The sequence below is a fragment of the Eleutherodactylus coqui genome, chromosome 13 (genome assembly GCF_035609145.1).
Source record: "Eleutherodactylus coqui strain aEleCoq1 chromosome 13, aEleCoq1.hap1, whole genome shotgun sequence".
NCBI classification, from domain to species: domain Eukaryota; kingdom Metazoa; phylum Chordata; class Amphibia; order Anura; family Eleutherodactylidae; genus Eleutherodactylus; species Eleutherodactylus coqui.
Window position 1 is genome coordinate 93,979,681 of NC_089849.1, and position 17,600 is coordinate 93,997,280.

Genomic DNA, 17,600 nt, shown 5'->3' on the forward strand with positions numbered 1-17,600 from the left:
ATGCTCAAGCTTGCAGTGAGAAGAGTCTGAATGTGGCAATTAGGCAAAGATTAAGCAAGAAGGAAATCTAAAAATCTGTATTCCAACCTGAAGCACCAATGAAGGAACATTTTCTGCTGACCGACTAATTGTGAATTAAGAGTTTTATAAAAACCGTTAGTAATGAAGGAATTGACATTTTCTCTCCCTCTGTACAATCCTTTCTCCAAGCACCATCTGATTGGTGATCGGAGGTGAACGCTACATGTAGCCGCATATTTTTAATCTAGCAGCCACTGCAGGAGAAATCTGGTATTACATGTTGCCCATTGAAATGGCTATGGAACCAAAAAAAGGAATAGCTATGTACTCTGGTTAAAGGAGATATGAGAACTTTTAAAGGTTTTTTTTTTTTTTTTTTTTTTAATTGATGACTGACCAGTTCGTCAATACAGGATAAGCTGGTATTCGACTCTGTTCCCAAACCAACTGATTCCCAGGGCCAACGTCACAGTGGTCAGTGCAAAAAGCATAAACGCCGGCCACAGCGCAGCAGCCCAGGTTGGTACTTCAGGCTCAGATCCCACTGAAATTAGGGGAAGCTGCGCCTGCAATACCAATTCAGGCCACTGTGCTGTGGTCAGTTCTTGCGTCCTCCTTCACGAACCGCAGCCTTCGGAATTCGAATACCCAAAGGTGGTCCTAGTCTGACATTCTTATGCTCATTGCATGCCGAAATACATCTTCTGCTCAAAAGACAAATGGAGGCTGAAATACGAGTCACATTGTAGCCTATATTCTCTTATGTAAGAAGAAATAAATTTTTTTTTTTAAAAAGCCAAAATTTGTATGAAAAGCTAAAATTAAAAGAAAGACAATTCACATAATTAAAATACCAGGGAATTTTATTTCACTGGAACTTTAAAAAAAAAAGTTCACAACAATTCGCCAGCCTGTGCAACATGGCAGACCACGATTGTACAATTAGAAAAAAAATCAAAGATTCAGATTCTCTTCAGTCATTTCTTTCATAAGAAACATTCTCAAAGAAAATTTACACCGAGCTTTTTACAAAGCATGTTATAAAAAAAACAAAAAAAATTAAAAAAACAAAACCATTGTCCACATTCGCTCCATTTATACACATTCGCCATGCCGGTCTGCTACAAGCACAATTAAACCATTAGTAACGGCAGTTTCTTCTCCTTAAGACTAGAGTCCTTGAGAAAAAAAATAAAAATTAAAATAATTTAAGTTTTCAGTGAGACTTAAAAATGGTGTCCTGTGCAGCATGGCTCGTACCTCCAACACGTTAGTTTAACAGTGTCCGTTGGTTTGGGGCGCGGCAGCGTTGGGTCCCCCCAACTACTAGAAATCCTTCCTGATCGGCCAGCCCCAACTCAGTATGTTCCAGGTGAGGCAGTCCCGTCCTTCAGTCTGCAGTAATGTCACAAGGGTTAAGGCCCTTATTTTTCACTTCTTGATATATCCTTTGGAAATCCTTATATCGGGGCGCACACCCAAGTCGGGGCTCCCCAAAGTGCAAGCGTCCGGTGAACAAGAAGTCTCCTGAACCGACTTTGACGCCACATTCCAGCGGCGTCTTAATATGTCCTTCCCAGCCGTGACCGTCTATACTGGGCTGAAATATCTGGATTTTCTGTCTATAAAGTTTATCCACTGAAATATTAATGATTGATTCCTGCTGCTCAACGTCGGCCGTCACCTCCGAGATGGAACCCTTCACCACTGCAAAGACGAAAGAAACGCCCATTAATCACATGTACAAAACCTAAAAAAAGAGCAATGTGGGAGGGAATTTAGGCAAAAACGCAAAGGGGTATTTGAGTCCCTGTGCTTTACACTGCAGCCCAGCTTACCCACATTGGCTACTACAGATAATCACACAGGAAGTTGTAGGTTACAAAACGTAACCAATAATAGCAATTTCACATCTGCATTTTCAATCTTGCTGTTCCGCCGTGAGAGACCAAAAAAAAAAGCACAAAAAACTGTTTGTACCCATAGAGGGCAATTAAAAGTGAAGTCCTTCAGTCCCAATCAGTTGGCATTTTTCCATACTCAATTTTTAAACTAGAACAAAAAAGTGGCGACTGTTGTCCTTTAAAAAAATAAATTGTAATATATATATATATAAATAAATGGCCGCTTTCTGGTTTTGTGTTCTCTTACACATTGTGGTATCAATGGGGGACGAAAACTAACAGAAGTGTCTGCTTTCATTCTTCTTTCAGAGAACACAGAGGCTAAATAATAGAATTCTAGAAAAAGGATGCATTAAATTTATTAAAAACAAATCAATCAGGAAGCATTTCCGTTATTTGGTGGATGGTGCAGATATATCCATAACAAAAAACAAACAAAAACCAAACACACACTACCAGGGTCAGTCAAAAGCAGAAAGGAAAATAGTCCGCAGATGTGAACTTGCCGTCATCTCAGCATATGAAATGATGGATCTCATTAAAAATAGAATATCTAAGTGATTCTCACCAAAGTCACTGATGCAGACGGCGAGGAGGACCTCTGTGTCACCGCACGGCCGGCAGGGATCTGAGAAGGAAAACACACACCAGATAAGTGGACATGAAATAATAGGGCTTTTCAGGACAGTCTGCTGCAACAGCAAAATTTTCTTGTTCCACATTGTATTTCACAACTCAGAACGTGGAATTCTGGAGACGGAGCTTCAACACAATCACAGGATTTGGAGGGGGAAACAAAAGTTGTCTGCCTACGTTGGACCCGTTCCACAAGCTGCACATTGTCTCATTCCACAAACGTACATTACTGGCAGAAGTCACATTGACTCGTGTCTAACAAATCCAGATGTTAGGGAGCAACTACCGGCAGGCGGAAGCGTTACGCTACAGTCAGACTGACTCTCCTACCCGGTACACCTGCTTGTAAGACAGTTAGCATTAAGGTACCAGGGCGCTTTTAGACAGGTGCAAGACCCCCCCCCCCCCCAAAAAAAAAACACACTTTTAAAGGTGGACGTGTGAATTGCTACTTGCAAAAGGAAACAGGCCCACGGGGAAACTTTTGCTCGATTTCTCAGCTTATTGTATAACCAGCACACGTTTCGAGGCTATGAAGCTTCTTCCTCAGCATTTGCTCCCAACTCATGCCCAGAGAGAAGTACCACTCTATTTGAACACCCCTATGGGGAACAGAACATGGAAGAGATGCTCCAATTAGTGAGAGGAGCTGGAGGTGACCATTTAAAATAAATCTGAAGGTATTTAGTAGTTATTTTTTTTGCTGAAGGTCTTTAGTTTCTTTGTTCGTCTGCCAGAGATCACTATGAGTTATGCCAAGATGCAGCATACATTTCAAACATCAGTCAATGGCAGGCCCGCCCTTTCCAACAAACCCCGCCTACTTTTCCTATCACTTTTCAAATGTAGCAAGAGAAGCACAAATCAGTGCCAATTATTGGGGGAAGCGTGGCATGCGCTTTAATAAGGTTTACCCTCTTACCAAGACGAATATCATTAGTAGGTGGACCATAAGGCAGTGTGTGTCACACTGATTACAGCGATAGGTCTGCTATATGTATCTGCGCAGTACTTCTGGAGAAAAACTTAGTAGTAGCAGCCGACAGACACAGAAGTAGTCCTGCATAGTCATGAGCTTCAGGCTGGCCACACCCACTTCACCCTCCAGCCAATGATTGGCAACTCTCTTTATGCCCAGTAATGGGCAGACAGCTGTCAATCATTGGCTTGAGGGCAGGATAGGTGTAGCCATATACAGCTCATGTATATCTAGGACTACTTCTTGTAGTCCTCTAAGGGCTGCTACTGATAAAATGCAAGTTTCTCCCAAACTACTGCACAGATCCACACAGCAAATATATCATTGTAATCAGTGTGACGGGAGCTACCCTTTCTGCCCTCAGAGGGGTGACAGACACTTTAAAGCCCATCATCTACACACTGCAATGATACATTTATCTGGCTATAACAGTTGAGTACAGTGATAGAAGGGCGCCATTAAGCCATTTTGCCCTAGATTAGCACCTATGTTTCTCAAGTAGAATGGCAGGGATTATGTTGTGAAATCACACCAACTATTTCCGTCACGTGTCGATGAAAGCCTTATAATACGCAGCCTGCTTGGATTATACGAGATCCGGGCCGTGTGCAGGTCCAGACGGAGGACCAGAAGTACCCCTGACTACTCCGCCGCAGGGTCTCAGGTGGGTGACAACAGTATGGATCCAGTTCAATATATTTATGACACTGTAGCAAAGACCAGAGCAGGTTGCAAGAACTGCAGGTCACGACTCGCCTTCACACGGCTCGTTGCTCAATCAAATCACAGGTGACTAAAGCCCAAGAACCTGAAGTTCAACTTACTTCTTAGAGCAATACATCAAAATCCATAGTTGAGTCAGAGGTGTGATTGAACAGCCCATGGGCACGCCGTGACCCACTAGCCCCGCTACACTGTAAAAAGTCGGTGAGGAAGGCAGAACTAACAAGTAACAGCACCTGCCGTGCGGCCACAGCAGACCGCCACTTTATCTGCTGCGGGGGTTCCAGTTTTCTTGCTCCGTTCGGGGAACAGGAAAGGTAGAATCCCCTGGCTGAACGGACCTGTCTTATGACGGAACCAAATGGACCCCATTGACTATAATGGGGTCTATTTTGCTGCCTAACATTTTATCGCAAGGTAAAGACCCCTTTTGCCCCAAAAGAGGCAGGGTCTTATTTTCGGGGGATGTCTTATTATACTTAGCTAGCAGGCACTGTCTGGGTTCCTCCCACTGGTCTCCAGAGCTCTTCAGTCCTCAGCTGCCGAGAGAAGACAGCTTCCTAGTTTGGGGGTTTGTAAACTCCGCCTCCAGCAAGCAATGGCTCCAATTGGTTCACGAGTCCTGTGGATCAGCCAATTACAGCCATCACATTGGTTCGAGCGCAGCGGCTCAGAAAAATCAATGCAGCGCTCTAAGAACCAGTCACAGCCATTGCATTGGCTCATCGAGCGCTGCGTTGAATGGCTCTTGAGCGCCGTAGCTGAGCCAATCAGAGCCATCGCTTGCTGGAGGCGGGGTTTATGAACTCCGTTACCAGCAAGCGATCTTCTGTTGGCGGCTGAGGACTGAAGCTCCGTGGGGACAAGCGGGAGGGACCTGGACAGGCAATGCATTTTAAAATCTGCAGCATGCTCGATTGGTTGCGGAAACTGCGTGAATTCCCACTGCGGCAGTCATTCACTGATCAGAGCTGCAGTGTCACAGGCCACACGTGGATTTCCTCTGCGCTGGGCACATATCCTGAAGGAAGGCGCTGCAGACCGTTGGAAGTAAAAAGGCTTGCGTTGGAATGGCAGCATGCAAATTTTCCCGGGAAGTAGCAGAAATCTCTCCTTGGGGTTATCCTAACAAGCATCTATTCATTGACACTGAAGAGAGCAGGGCTTTATTTCCCTAATGCTCAGGGGATTGTAATTCAACCACTGGCCAGATAATACCAGCATTGTGCAGGTCAGCTGCCAAAACCTACAGGGAAATTCTTCAGAAAGATCCGTACTGTATCCTTAGGTAACCTGAAGCGGTCCCCTCCACCGAGCCCTGTGCGCTTCCCCTGCGTGGCCCAGGAGATGCAATTACAGCATATTTCGCAAGTTCCAGATGCTACAAGAGACTTGCCCTGTGATCTTGTAGTTGTCGGAAGGAACACGGCAGTGTGGACAAGAAGACCACCCTTGTTGTCAAAAAGGACTAGTGACTGTCCCTTCTTAAATGTAATGGGAGACCGCTATTATGAGCCCAACTCACTTAAAGGCCATGTCCACAGTTTTACAGCTCTGACCCCAAATTACACTACATAATCAGTTGAATCACTTTGTAAATGAATGCATGACATTACTTCTCCTGTATTATACTCCAGAGCTGCACTCACTATTCTGCTGGTGGAGTCACTGTGTACATACATTACGTATCCTGTACTGATCCTGAGTTACATCCTGTATTATACTGCAGAGCTGCACTCACTATTCTGCTGGTGCAGTCATTGTGTACATACATTACTTATCCTGTACTGATCCTGAGTTACATCCTGTATTATACTCCAGAGCAGCACTCTATTCTGCTCGTGGAGTCACTGTGTACATACATTACTTATCCTGCACTGATCCTGTATTATGCTCCAGAGCTGCACTCACTATTCTGCTGGTGGAGTCACTGTGTACATACATTACATATCCTGTACTGATCCTGAGTTACATCCTGTATTATACTCCAGAGCTGCACTCACTATTCTGCTGGTGAAGTCACTGTGTACATACATTACTTATCCTGTACTGATGCTGAGTTACATCCTGTATTATACTCCAGAGCTGCACTCACTATTCTGCTGGTGGAGTCACTGTGTACATACATTACTTATCCTGTACTGATCCTGAGTTACATCCTGTATTATACTCCAGAACTGCACTCACTATTCTGCTGGTGGAGTCACTGTGTACATACATTACTTATCCTGTACTGATCCTGAGTTACATCCTGTATTATACTGCAGAGCTGAACTCACTATTCTGCTGGTTACCAGTGGAAACAGCAAGTTTGTCAGACCCCCACAATAGCTCATATGCAGGGGGCACTTATTTTTCACTTTTAGTATACAGAACGTCTGAAGTCTCCCAGCACGTTAACAGCAGTGATAGAAGTCATACAAAAATCAGACCTGAGGCAGCATTCTGATCATTCCTGTAACTGCCTGTCGCTGGAGGCGAGGGTCCTAACCAATAAACCCCAAAACCCAATTCTATCCATCACCTCATCTACAGAGAAAATACTATAACTGAAGAGGCCAGATAAAGGGGGGGGGGGGGGTGACCGCACACTGGGCTGATTTGCCTTGATGTGATGAGAGATGATGCCTTCATGTAACCTCCATGATGAGGAATCACAACCCCAGGAACAGACAAGTCACATTACACAGTGGAGGAGCAGGAGGAGGATTAGGGAATGCGGCAAGTTGACAGATTCTTCTAATACCAAAAAGGTTTTGAGGCTTAACCCGAGCTGCCCCTACGAGCACCTGACTGCTTATGGCCATCCGAGGGGGGAACCAGAGAGGGTGCAATTCACGAGCAGTCTACCAAGAATTACTATATCTCGTCTGTACTGAAGCTGGTCAGACACAAGGGATGTTCACAGAAAACGGACATGTGGATCATCCAAGCATGTAGGATCAGGTCTCTTGCTAGCCAAGCCAGAAACCTACTGCACAAGCCTGTTACAAGGCTTGTATAAAGAGTCCAACATTGACTTGCAGGAATGCTGCCTTCCAATAGGTGGCGCTGCAGAGGTATTGTTCCATCTCCCTTATTTGCATATTACCCAGAGGAGCATGAATGGCCTTATAAGTCTCCTCACTCCGTCACCTTCTAGGTGCTCTCCCTGTAAGACCAGGTCAGGTCTATGCATGAGCAGGGTGTAGGGCAGCTTAAATGCCAAGAGGAACCAGAACACCTTACAGTACGTCAACTGCTCACAATTGTCTCATCACCTCCAAAGGCATGGTGCAACTCTCCAAAAAAATGGAGCAAACGGGGCAACCATTAGGGCCAAACACTGGAATTATGGTACATTCATTGTCATTCCTATGACAATGAAACCATCAAGATAATGGTCTGAAAGGACCCTATCGTTTGAACAAGCGGTGGTACCGTTAGCTCTCGTGCAGCCTGTTTACACAGAACCACCATTGGTTCATTCAGTCTTTTCCATTGGCTGTACAAGTGATTGAAGGCCTGAATGACTGCTGTATACACAGAATGAGAAGTGAACGAGCCAATGGTGGTTTTTAAGCCTGTATAAAATAGACAAACAAAAGTGAATGATTATCGTTGAGTTGTTGTCTTGGTTTAGACCGAATGACAGTCAGTCATTCACTTTCATTCGTTTGATCGATTTTTTGGAAGATGCATTCCGTCTAAAAACACCTTTACATGGAAAGCACACAAAAGTCAAATAAAAATGGTCAAATGACCAATTTTGACTGACAGGTGTGCCATATAGATCGCTCATTAGCAGTTTTGTTTTAGCCCACTGGAACGCAGTGACTAACGAGACGTCTCGTTTAGTGTAGACAGGCAGTGGCTCATCTTCGAATGACTGCCTGTTCACAGTGGATGAAGGCGGGCAGGTGGGCGGAAGTTGTGTGGTTTACAAGTACCCTTACAATAATGGATTACCATTTACTAAAGATACCCCACAGCCAGTGAGAGTAGTTACAGACTCCCTGCTGCCCATATGCTACAAAAATACACACTTCTCTTTTCATTCTCTCCCCCTTCTTGGACTTCTCACACAGCAGACATTTTGCTTTCGCCAACATTAAGAATCAAAGGGACTAGCCTAATATTTTATCTATTCTCCCCTCTTCAGGATATGGAATAAGTGGCGGTCCAACTGTTCCCCCGCCCCCATCACCGATCATAAACACACTGCATAACAAGCTCCAGCAGTCTCAGATAGAGGGGGACATGGCATCCTTGTTATCAGCAGGGATGCCAGTGCTTGGACCCCCACCGATCAGCCACAGCATGGGGGAGAAGTTTAAACCTTGGGACAACAACTTGCCAAAAGCTGGAAATCAGTACTAGTTACTTTGTATCAGGGAGGTTCCGACATCGCTGACTGACGCCTTCTGGATTGGTCAAAATGCAGAAGACACGACAGGATCAAAATATCTCACTTTACATATTGGACAGATGATGGTTGAAGATCCGATAAACGAACGCTCACCAGACCATCATCAATTTAGCTTTAGTTCATGCTGGCCGTATGTGTTCAATGATGCCAGCTAAAGGGCGATTGTCATTCTGGGAACTTTCCTTTCAACTATGGCTGCCCCCCCCCCCCCCAACCCCAGATTACAACATAGTCATGGGTTTAGTATAGAAAAAGCCCAACACCCTACTAGTTTGTTTTTTTTAATTCAAGGGCCACTCCAGCAAACACACGATTTTCCATCTCTGATCCTCATCTGATTGCCTGACATACTCTGAAGGTCTCCTCTGTGTATTGCAGCCACTTCCGCGCAGTGCAGCCCCTGTCTGATGCTCATCAGGCATCACCTTGATGGGGAGTTTTTTGTTTTTTTTTGCTTTCACCTGTACATCTATCCCATGATGCATCAGCTCAGCATTAACTAGAGGCTATACAATTTCTGCCTGCTGGGGAGGGGGACAGTTTAATCATCAACTATGGTCACCTAAGACCGTGGCAGTCGACGCTGCGTACCTGTCCGTAGTCTTTCTGTACTGCAGATGGTCCAGACAGCCTGCTGTCAGACATACGCAGTACAGATTTTCCCGCACAGTCGCTAGGCGATGACACAGCTGCATGCGACCTTTTGCGCAATGTTAATTGCGGAAGGGCCGCAGATCGGATGGCTTCCATTAACTTCAATGGAAGCCATCCACGCGGAATCCAGAGAAAAATGGAGCATGCTGCAATTTTTCTTTTGCGAGCGGAAATCAGTTTATTTCTGCTCATGTGCAGGAAGAATCACTTTTCCATAGCATGGTATGGACGGGATTTGCTGCAGAATGCCCGCCCCGGATTCCACAATGCAAATCCGTCCGTGTGCAGGCGGCCCAAATAACCTATAGACCATAAAAGCAGACAGTCCGGAGGATGAGCTGTGATCTCCTCCATTATAAAACTGTGCGATGATTATCAGCAACAGTGATAGTAGGTTCTGCACCCAGCCCTAGGCAGTTTCTGGGGCAAGTTTGTGTAGCAGCATCACAGACTGAGAAACTGACTAGTTTAATAGATTAAAAAACAAAAATGGTAAAAAAAATAATAATTTAAATCTTTTTTTAAAACAGATCGAAATTTGCCTAAACAATAAAAGCAACAGTACTTATTCTGCTCAACGGTAGACGCATCGGTCAGGTGCAGTTCTGCTCAGATGCCAGGAGAGTAGCACCTGACTGCTGTGCCCTCTGATTGGCTGCAGGAGGTCAGGTGATTTCAGATGAGAAGGACCGCGAGGCTGCAGCACTGGACCACCAGGGCTGAGAACGGCAAGTGCCGCAGCTTTCATTATGGTCACACATTTGGATGTTTTTATAGCATTCGGACACCCCCTTTAAGATGCCCATATGCGTTACACTAAAGATGGCCATACCCGAGATAATGGTGACCCAAAATAGCAGATTTTGGCCATTTACGGTAAGGAGACTATCGCTTGATACAGTAAAGCGAACTATCACTCACGATGCAGGATGGCAGGCCATGGCCAGTGAAAGCCTCGACAGGACCTGTTGTCCACTGCCCAGGCTCCTGTTGGCCTTCGCTTCCAGGTGGACGTCCTGAAACAGTCTGACCCCGTGTCGGGACGTGCAGCCATAACGGAAGACTAGCTGGGGACTGGGTACCGGAGGACCGTGACTAGAGACTTGTGAGTATTACTTCTACGTTACTACACCACTCTGGATCAAATTACTCCCAGATACCCCTCAGTTGCGGGTGAGACCCTTCATACGAACAATGCCACGGTCCATAGTCTTAAAAGTGAATGGGCAGCTTAAAAGGTGATGAAGATTGACAATTTCAATCAAATTGTAGAGTAACATTTAGCAATTGTTTTAGCCAACCGACGACACCATCCTAGTCTGAAGAACAATGGCCGTACTTGAAGTTTGTGCTTAGTTGGACAAGATAATTTTGACTTTGAGGGTATCTTCGTACATAGCAAAAATGCTGCAAAATCCGCACCTCATCACCCGCCTCACATCACCCAGCAGCCTCTACCGAGCGCTGAACCATTGGTTAGAGGATTTGGAAGTGGCATCACCTGACCAGCGCTCACTAGAGGCGGCCGTGGGACGGGGCGTGATGTATGGCGGGGCGAGGGGCAGCGCTGCAGCTGCTAAAATCAGCTGCAGATATGCAACCGATTCCGGGTCACAATCCACAACGATGGGGCAGATTTTGACATTTTTATGCACAAATGCTGCAAAACTCCACAGCATTTCCACTTCATATGACCGTACATTTGAAGGTGGTTTCCAGAAAGATCGCTCGTTTGCTGCCCGCCATTACTAAACACGCATGGACAGTTTTACTAAAAGGGGCATTCAAAAATAGAACATCAGAAAAAATCCCCCACAACAAATAGGATAATCTGCTGGGCAGCAGCGGGCACGCTGACTGCACTGCGAGTGCCTACTTACTGGCACCATGCTATTAATACTTCTTGTTATGAGAAGGGTACGCCCGGGTGACAGATTAGATGGTAGGCTTGTTTGGGCAGAGACCTCATAAAAATAGTATAAAAAACCCCTAATATTTCTCTGAATGATTATCGGCCGGTGTAGAAGGGTCCTTAAGGGCTGGAGCTGCTCATTGACTCTCCAAAGCAAATCCCGGTGGAGCAATGTCCTCAGGCTGAAATAAAGAGAAGCTAATTTTCCACAATCAGTTAATAAGTTACTCAGCAATCCATTACCAGAAGATGCCTGAGGGACCAGCGAAGCAGGCTACACCGAGGGACCAGCGAGGGGGGCTGCACCAAGCGCCCTTCACTTGCATTTTCCTCTGAGTATTAATTTGCATTTTAAGGAGTACCCTTTCACCCTTACCCGTGGTCGCTGGATGCAACGTCAGTTCAGAAAACAAGTAGTATTTCATCAACTGACTACTAGAAGAACTGCTGCTCCCCCTCTGCACAACTCTTCACTGGCTACTCATCGTCCCGTGAATCAAATCCAAGATATCATTCAATGACCTACAAGACTGCCCCATCCAACCATTCCTGACCTCATGTAATCTCCTATATACAACCTGCCCCATCCAACCATTCCTGACCTCATGTAATCTCCTATATACAACCTGCCCCCCCCATCCATTCCTGACCTCATGTAATCTCCTATATACAACCTGCCCCCCCATCCATTCCTGACCTCATGTAATCTCCTATATACAACCTGCCCCCCCATCCATTCCTGACCTCACGTAATCTCCTATATACAACCTGCCCCCCCATCCATTCCTGACCTTATGTAATCTCCTATATACAACCTGCCCCCCCATCCATTCCTGACCTCATGTAATCTCCTATATACAACCTGCCCCCCCATCCATTCCTGACCTCATGTAATCTCCTATATACAACCTGCCCCCCCATCCATTCCTGACCTTGTGTAATCTCCTATATACAACCTGCCCCATCCAACCATTCCTGACCTCATGTAATCTCCTATATACAACCTGCCCCCCCATCCATTCCTGACCTCGTGTAATCTCCTATATACAACCTGCCCCCTCTATCCATTCCTGACCTCGTGTAATCTCCTATATACAACCTGCCCCCTCTATCCATTCCGGACCTCATGTAATCTCCTATATACAACCTGCCCCCCCATCCATTCCTGACCTCACATCCCCACATGTAATCTCCTATATACAACCTGCCCCCTCCATCCAGATACCCCCTCCCCACATATAATCTATATACAACCTGCCCCATCCATCCATTCCTGACCTCACATCCCCATATCTCCCCACATGTAATCACTGGTCCTTGCAAGAACTTCTCCGCACATAATCTTCAGGATTTCTCTGATACATCGCCAAAACTTTGGAACATGTTACCCCAACACATGAGGTTCTCTACTACCTTGGGCAGCTTTAAAGGAACCCCAAACCCCCCCTCCCCTCTTCAGGGAAGAGGACAACCTACAGTAACCCTGCTGCCACCAGTATAAGAAAAACTACAGCCTTCACCTACTGTCTCCTTCCTCTTCCCTTGTAGATTGTAAGCTCATGCGGGCAAGGTCCTCCGTCTCTCTGTATCAGTTTAAGGCCCTTTTACACGGGAGGACTGTTGGGCGTTTAAGGGGGCAACAGTTATAACAATTATCACTCCTGTGCTTTAACAATCCTTCGGTAAATGGAGAGTGCGCCAGACAACGCTTCTGGCCTCCATTCACAGTAGACTCACAAGATGGACTGCCTGTTTACACGGCCGATGTTTATACCCACAAACTGGATGAAGAACGATCAAATTTATCAGATTTAAGCTTAGTGGTCAGTTTGCTTCACCCCAGGCAAAACTACAATGAAAGGTGATAATCAGAGCTCACCTCCTCCCCCTCTGCACATTGACCTCTACACTAGTCACAGAGTAAGTCTAGAACAGTCTCCCATAGAAGTCAATGGTCAGCTCCTTTCCATTGTGCAAGTGGCCCATGGAGCTGCTGTAAAGCATATCTCTGCAGTAAAGGTAAGATGGACGCTCCCTCAAAAAAAAACAAAAAAACTGAAGCGTGAAGTTTAAAAATGCATCATCCAAACACACAATGACTGGGTTGTCATTCCAGCTCAGTTCACTAAAATGTCGCTCCACATCTTCAACCTCGGGCGTGTCGCACAAACAAGGATACACACCCCATCCATTCTGCTTAGACCTATAAATTAGCAGCGCTCGGCTGAGTCAGACGCGCTCGGCTTATCTGTAATCACCGACTGATGCGGACTACACTCACTGCAAGCCTCAATCACTACTATTATGGTATTTGAAGACTGGGTGTAGGCTGCGTTATAAACAGCAACAAATGCAATTAAATGGGGATAAGCAGATAGTTAATGGGGCCAGTCATAAGCTGGCAGCCAATCAGAGACCAGCGTTTATACCCAAGCTGATGACATCATCGCCATTACAAGATCGGAATCAGGTGGTGCTCTACTGAAGAAATATGTCATACTAAGTACAAAAACATAAGACCGCAGTCCCACCTCCATGACACGACTGCATTATAGACAACCGCATTACGGCCTCGCTCACACCCGGCACGGTTGCGCAGAACAGAATTTAAATCCTACACGCAAAATGCGTTTATACACTTTTTTACAGTGTGCCCGAAAAGGCATGTGGCTGCATGGGAATGGGGCAAAGCCTGAATACAGCGCTGTGCCCTAAAGTTGCACCAAAGTCTTGGCGCAATAACTGGCATAAACTAAGCCAAACAGGAGCTATAAAAGACAGAAGTGACTAAAGATGCAACAGATTTACCATCCGGCATGATTCACTGTACTACATCTGGCATCATTTAGGACTGTCTAGTCCAAATCCACCATGTCCAACTATTGGACCATATTCATAAGCCTTCGCCAGTGAATTTGCGTGGCTTTTTGCCCATAAAAAAAGCGATTTTTTAAAAATTCTTTGGGTGCCTTAAAAAAGTAAAATATAATAAAAAATAAAAAAAAAATAAAAAACATTTTTTTATACCATGAACCTAAAAATTCATTTTGTGGTTTGCTTTATAATCCCTATCGATCTACAGCTAATGTTTGGATGTGGCAAACAACACTATAGAGTCAAAACTATAGTGGGGGGGGGGGGGGGGGGAATTCTGATTAGTTGTGAAGTTTCCACCACAACTTGCTGCAACAATAACATTGATATCAGGTTTTAAGCTTCCCACAGTGCCACCTAGTAGCAGACCAGAGTATTACAACACATATCGGAATGCTCTGATGCACCCAAAACTGAGTAGAAGTAAACATTTGTAGCTTTTTGCCTTTATTCCAACTTTTATCCTTACCAGAAACTGCATGCAAATCCGAGAGCGTCCTCTGGTTTATAAGTTCGTACTGGAAGCCAGTGATTTTACGGCTAATGTCCAACTGGGGCGTCGCTTCAATAAACAAGCCTCCTTGATCCAAACTAAAGCAGTGGACTTTTTGGGGTTGGTGGTTCCCGTCCTGAACTAAAAGCTTCAGTTCTCCAGTTTTTTCCAAATAAATATTAGCTCCTTTGGAGCCCATGAAAGGTTTGATACAAACAGTGAAGTGCTGGGAGTGTGACGTGAAGGTGTTGGGGCGCAGATTGACAATGAGCGCCCCCGTGGGATAAAGCCATTTCACCGTGCCTTCGGAACATCTCAGATAGACTTGCTCCACATCCTTCTTGTGGCTCTCATGGGTCAGTCCACTAGGGAGAAAGAAGAGTAAATGCATTACAAAGGGGGGTCTTCGTAAGAAATCAAATAAAGACTTCAGGATACTATAAAACCCAAATGTTCACGGCTAACACTTCCAATGCAGACCCCAAGAGCTTACAATCAAACATGCATAAGGAAGAGATACAACAAAGAGGTCATTTACACAATGCGAAGAGACTACGCTATAACCAGCAACTGTTTTAGAGGAGCACAGACAGCTGTATCACCATCACCTTAAAGGCGGAGGTGGGTTAAAAGGTGTAAACACAAGTAGAAGACAATGAGGAACACAGCGCTCCCGCATAACTGAAGCTAATGGGACTGTTCAATGGGTTGATACAATGGCTGTCCTAGCTTGAGTGATACCTTTTACTACTTCTGTTTTTTTTTCCCCTTTCCTAATATTTAGATTTTTCTAACAACTTTTTAATTACCTGGTGAAAAGTTTCTTAGGGTATGAACCACTCCTTCCCTTAAAGGAGTTTATCCAGGCAGCGCCCGTCGGGGTGCACCAGAAGTGGACCAGGCGCGCTGCTCTGACCCGTGCGTAGTGGACAGCACTTGTAATTGTAGGCTGGTGGCAATTACAAGTGCAGCTCCCATTGGATTTTGATGAGTTGTGCCTGCAATTACAAACGATGGCCACTACACAGGGATCGGAGCAGTGCCTTGCGATCCAACCCTGGTGTAGCCTGGCACTGACAGCTGATGCTGCCTGGAAAACCACTTTAGCATACAGGGTGGACCACAAAAGTAGCCTGGGCAGCACACTCTTATGAAAGTAGTTTACAGGTGCATTCAGACGTTGCGAAAACACTGCGGATCCGCCGAAGAAATTCGCAGCAAAACCGCAGGTTAAAGTTACAGCAGAAAATCGGCAGCAAGTCCCCCCCCATGTGAACAGGACTTCCTCTAATAGTAAAAGAAAAAAATAAATAAAAATCCGTCTTTGCTGCCTAAAGCAACCAATCACAGAGCAGCTTTTATTTCTTATACTGCAACTAAATCAGGTTTTCTTCTAGGCAGCTTTCCTAAGAGTGCGGTGCAGGACTACTTCTCGGTGGCCCAACCTGTATCTCTTACAGAAGGTTTGTACATAACATTGACTTCCTGGGGAGATCTCACTCTGTAGGTGCAGTGGGGATCGGTGACCTGTGAGAGGCGCACTCACTATGCTGGACTCACATTTAAGTAAGAACACTGTAGAGTTCTTGGAAGATAAAAATAGACTTCAAGAAAGATTAGAGCCGGACCCCAGGACCCCAGAAAACCACCGGAGAAGGTGGCGGGCTGCTGGCAGGAGGGGAAGTGTCTGATGTGTTTAATAACTGTTCGTGTCGCTCATTTCTGTCACCAAGTTCTGACTAATTTCTCGGAAAATGCCGCCCACCGCCACATCGAGGAAATAAAGACTGACAGCTCAGAAGGAAAAAAGACTGCTTTCTTAAGGAGTGCCAACAAGGAGCCCCATGATAGGAGGCGAACATCTGATAATCAGCTGGATTGTACAATCCTCCAACCTTAAGGAGCGCACAGACCTTTGTATCCAGTCAGCTGGAGGTCAGAAACCTCAGCAAGGAAGAAACGGCTTACAGACTGGTTAGTCCGGTCCGAGCCCCGCAGATAGTCAGGGGACTGGTCACGCAGGGGACTGGTCACGCAGCCAACGTCCTGCGCCTCAGCTGAAAAGCAGATGAGCTCACAGTTTGCTTTTCTCCGTTTAAACTTTTTTTTCCAGGACCGTTCAGTTTGAGCGAGCGATGTTTAAACTGAACGACCAGCAAACGAGCCAATAAGGATTTTCATGCTTGCATGAAATGAATGATAAGCAAATGAATTCTCATTCAAATGATGGCAGTGTAGAAAAAAAGAAAAAAAGAAGAAAAAAAAAGCAGGTGAGGAGTCACTGACTAGTCAAAAGGTTAGCATCCAATATATAAAAACCCAGAAAAAAAAATATTTAGGGTCAGAAAAAAAAAAACTGCCAAGAAGCTTGCCCCCCTTCTCCATCTCAGATTGCAAGCTCTTGGGAAGAAGTTCACATCTTCTTACCAAAACTTTCCTTAAGAGTGAGCGGCATGTCTTGCAGCGCCCCCCGTGCCCCCGCCGCAGGTGCTCCAGGCTTACCTGCCCTTCCAGTTGCACATGTCGCTGGAGTACTGCAAGGAGGTCCCCCTGCCCGTCACTATCACCATGAACACACTGAGCAGGACCCTCCTCAGCATGATGGCAGCTCGCGGCGGGGCAACAACTCCAAGAAGGCGCCCTAAGAGGGGATAGTCCGGGAGAAGAGGCGGCCAGCAGCGGCGGACATCGCCCGGTGCACAGGACTCTAGCCGGGAGCTCCCGCACGTCCCATCACCGGCAGCAGCACAGAGCCGTCCGCAGCGCTGCTCACTGTACTGTGCTGCAGCCAGCGTAGCTCCCCGCACTCCAGCACAGGCCCCGCCCACGGGGCGTGCTTAGGAGAGGAGGGCGTGGCTACGGCCCCGCCTCCTCCTGAACTCACTGCTCATTCCTACGGCCGGCGTCACACGGGCGATTTATGAATAGAACACCTTGTAGTCAGTCGGTTCACTGACATGCACGGCGTGCCCCCCCCCCCCAAAAAAAAAAGATGC

General features: G+C 46.0%; 1 protein-coding gene across 1 annotated transcript; it reads right to left on the reverse strand.

The window, feature by feature from the left end:
• Positions 1–866: 866 nt before the first annotated feature.
• METRNL (meteorin like, glial cell differentiation regulator) lies at positions 867–17,393 on the reverse strand. The gene is made up of 4 exons (XM_066587951.1): positions 17,107–17,393; positions 14,581–14,969; positions 2,494–2,553; positions 867–1,728 (listed from the first exon to the last, which is right to left on the reverse strand). The coding sequence occupies exons 1-4, from the start codon at positions 17,202–17,204 to the stop codon at positions 1,412–1,414; spliced, it is 864 nt and encodes a 287-aa protein (XP_066444048.1). The 5' UTR covers positions 17,205–17,393; the 3' UTR covers positions 867–1,411.
• Positions 17,394–17,600: the final 207 nt, after the last annotated feature.

Bases quoted from the DNA above. Each gene is read 5' to 3' on its own strand.
- METRNL (XM_066587951.1), bottom strand. From the start codon at position 17,204: ATGCTGAGGAGGGTCCTGCTCAGTGTGTTCATGGTGATAGTGACGGGC. The intron at 14,970-17,106 runs GTAAGCCTGGAG...CTTTCTCCCTAG, and splicing joins ATGTGCAACTGGAAGGGCAG to TGGACTGACCCATGAGAGCC. The intron at 2,554-14,580 runs GTAAGGATAAAA...TTTCCTTCTCAG, and splicing joins GGATTTGCATGCAGTTTCTG to ATCCCTGCCGGCCGTGCGGT.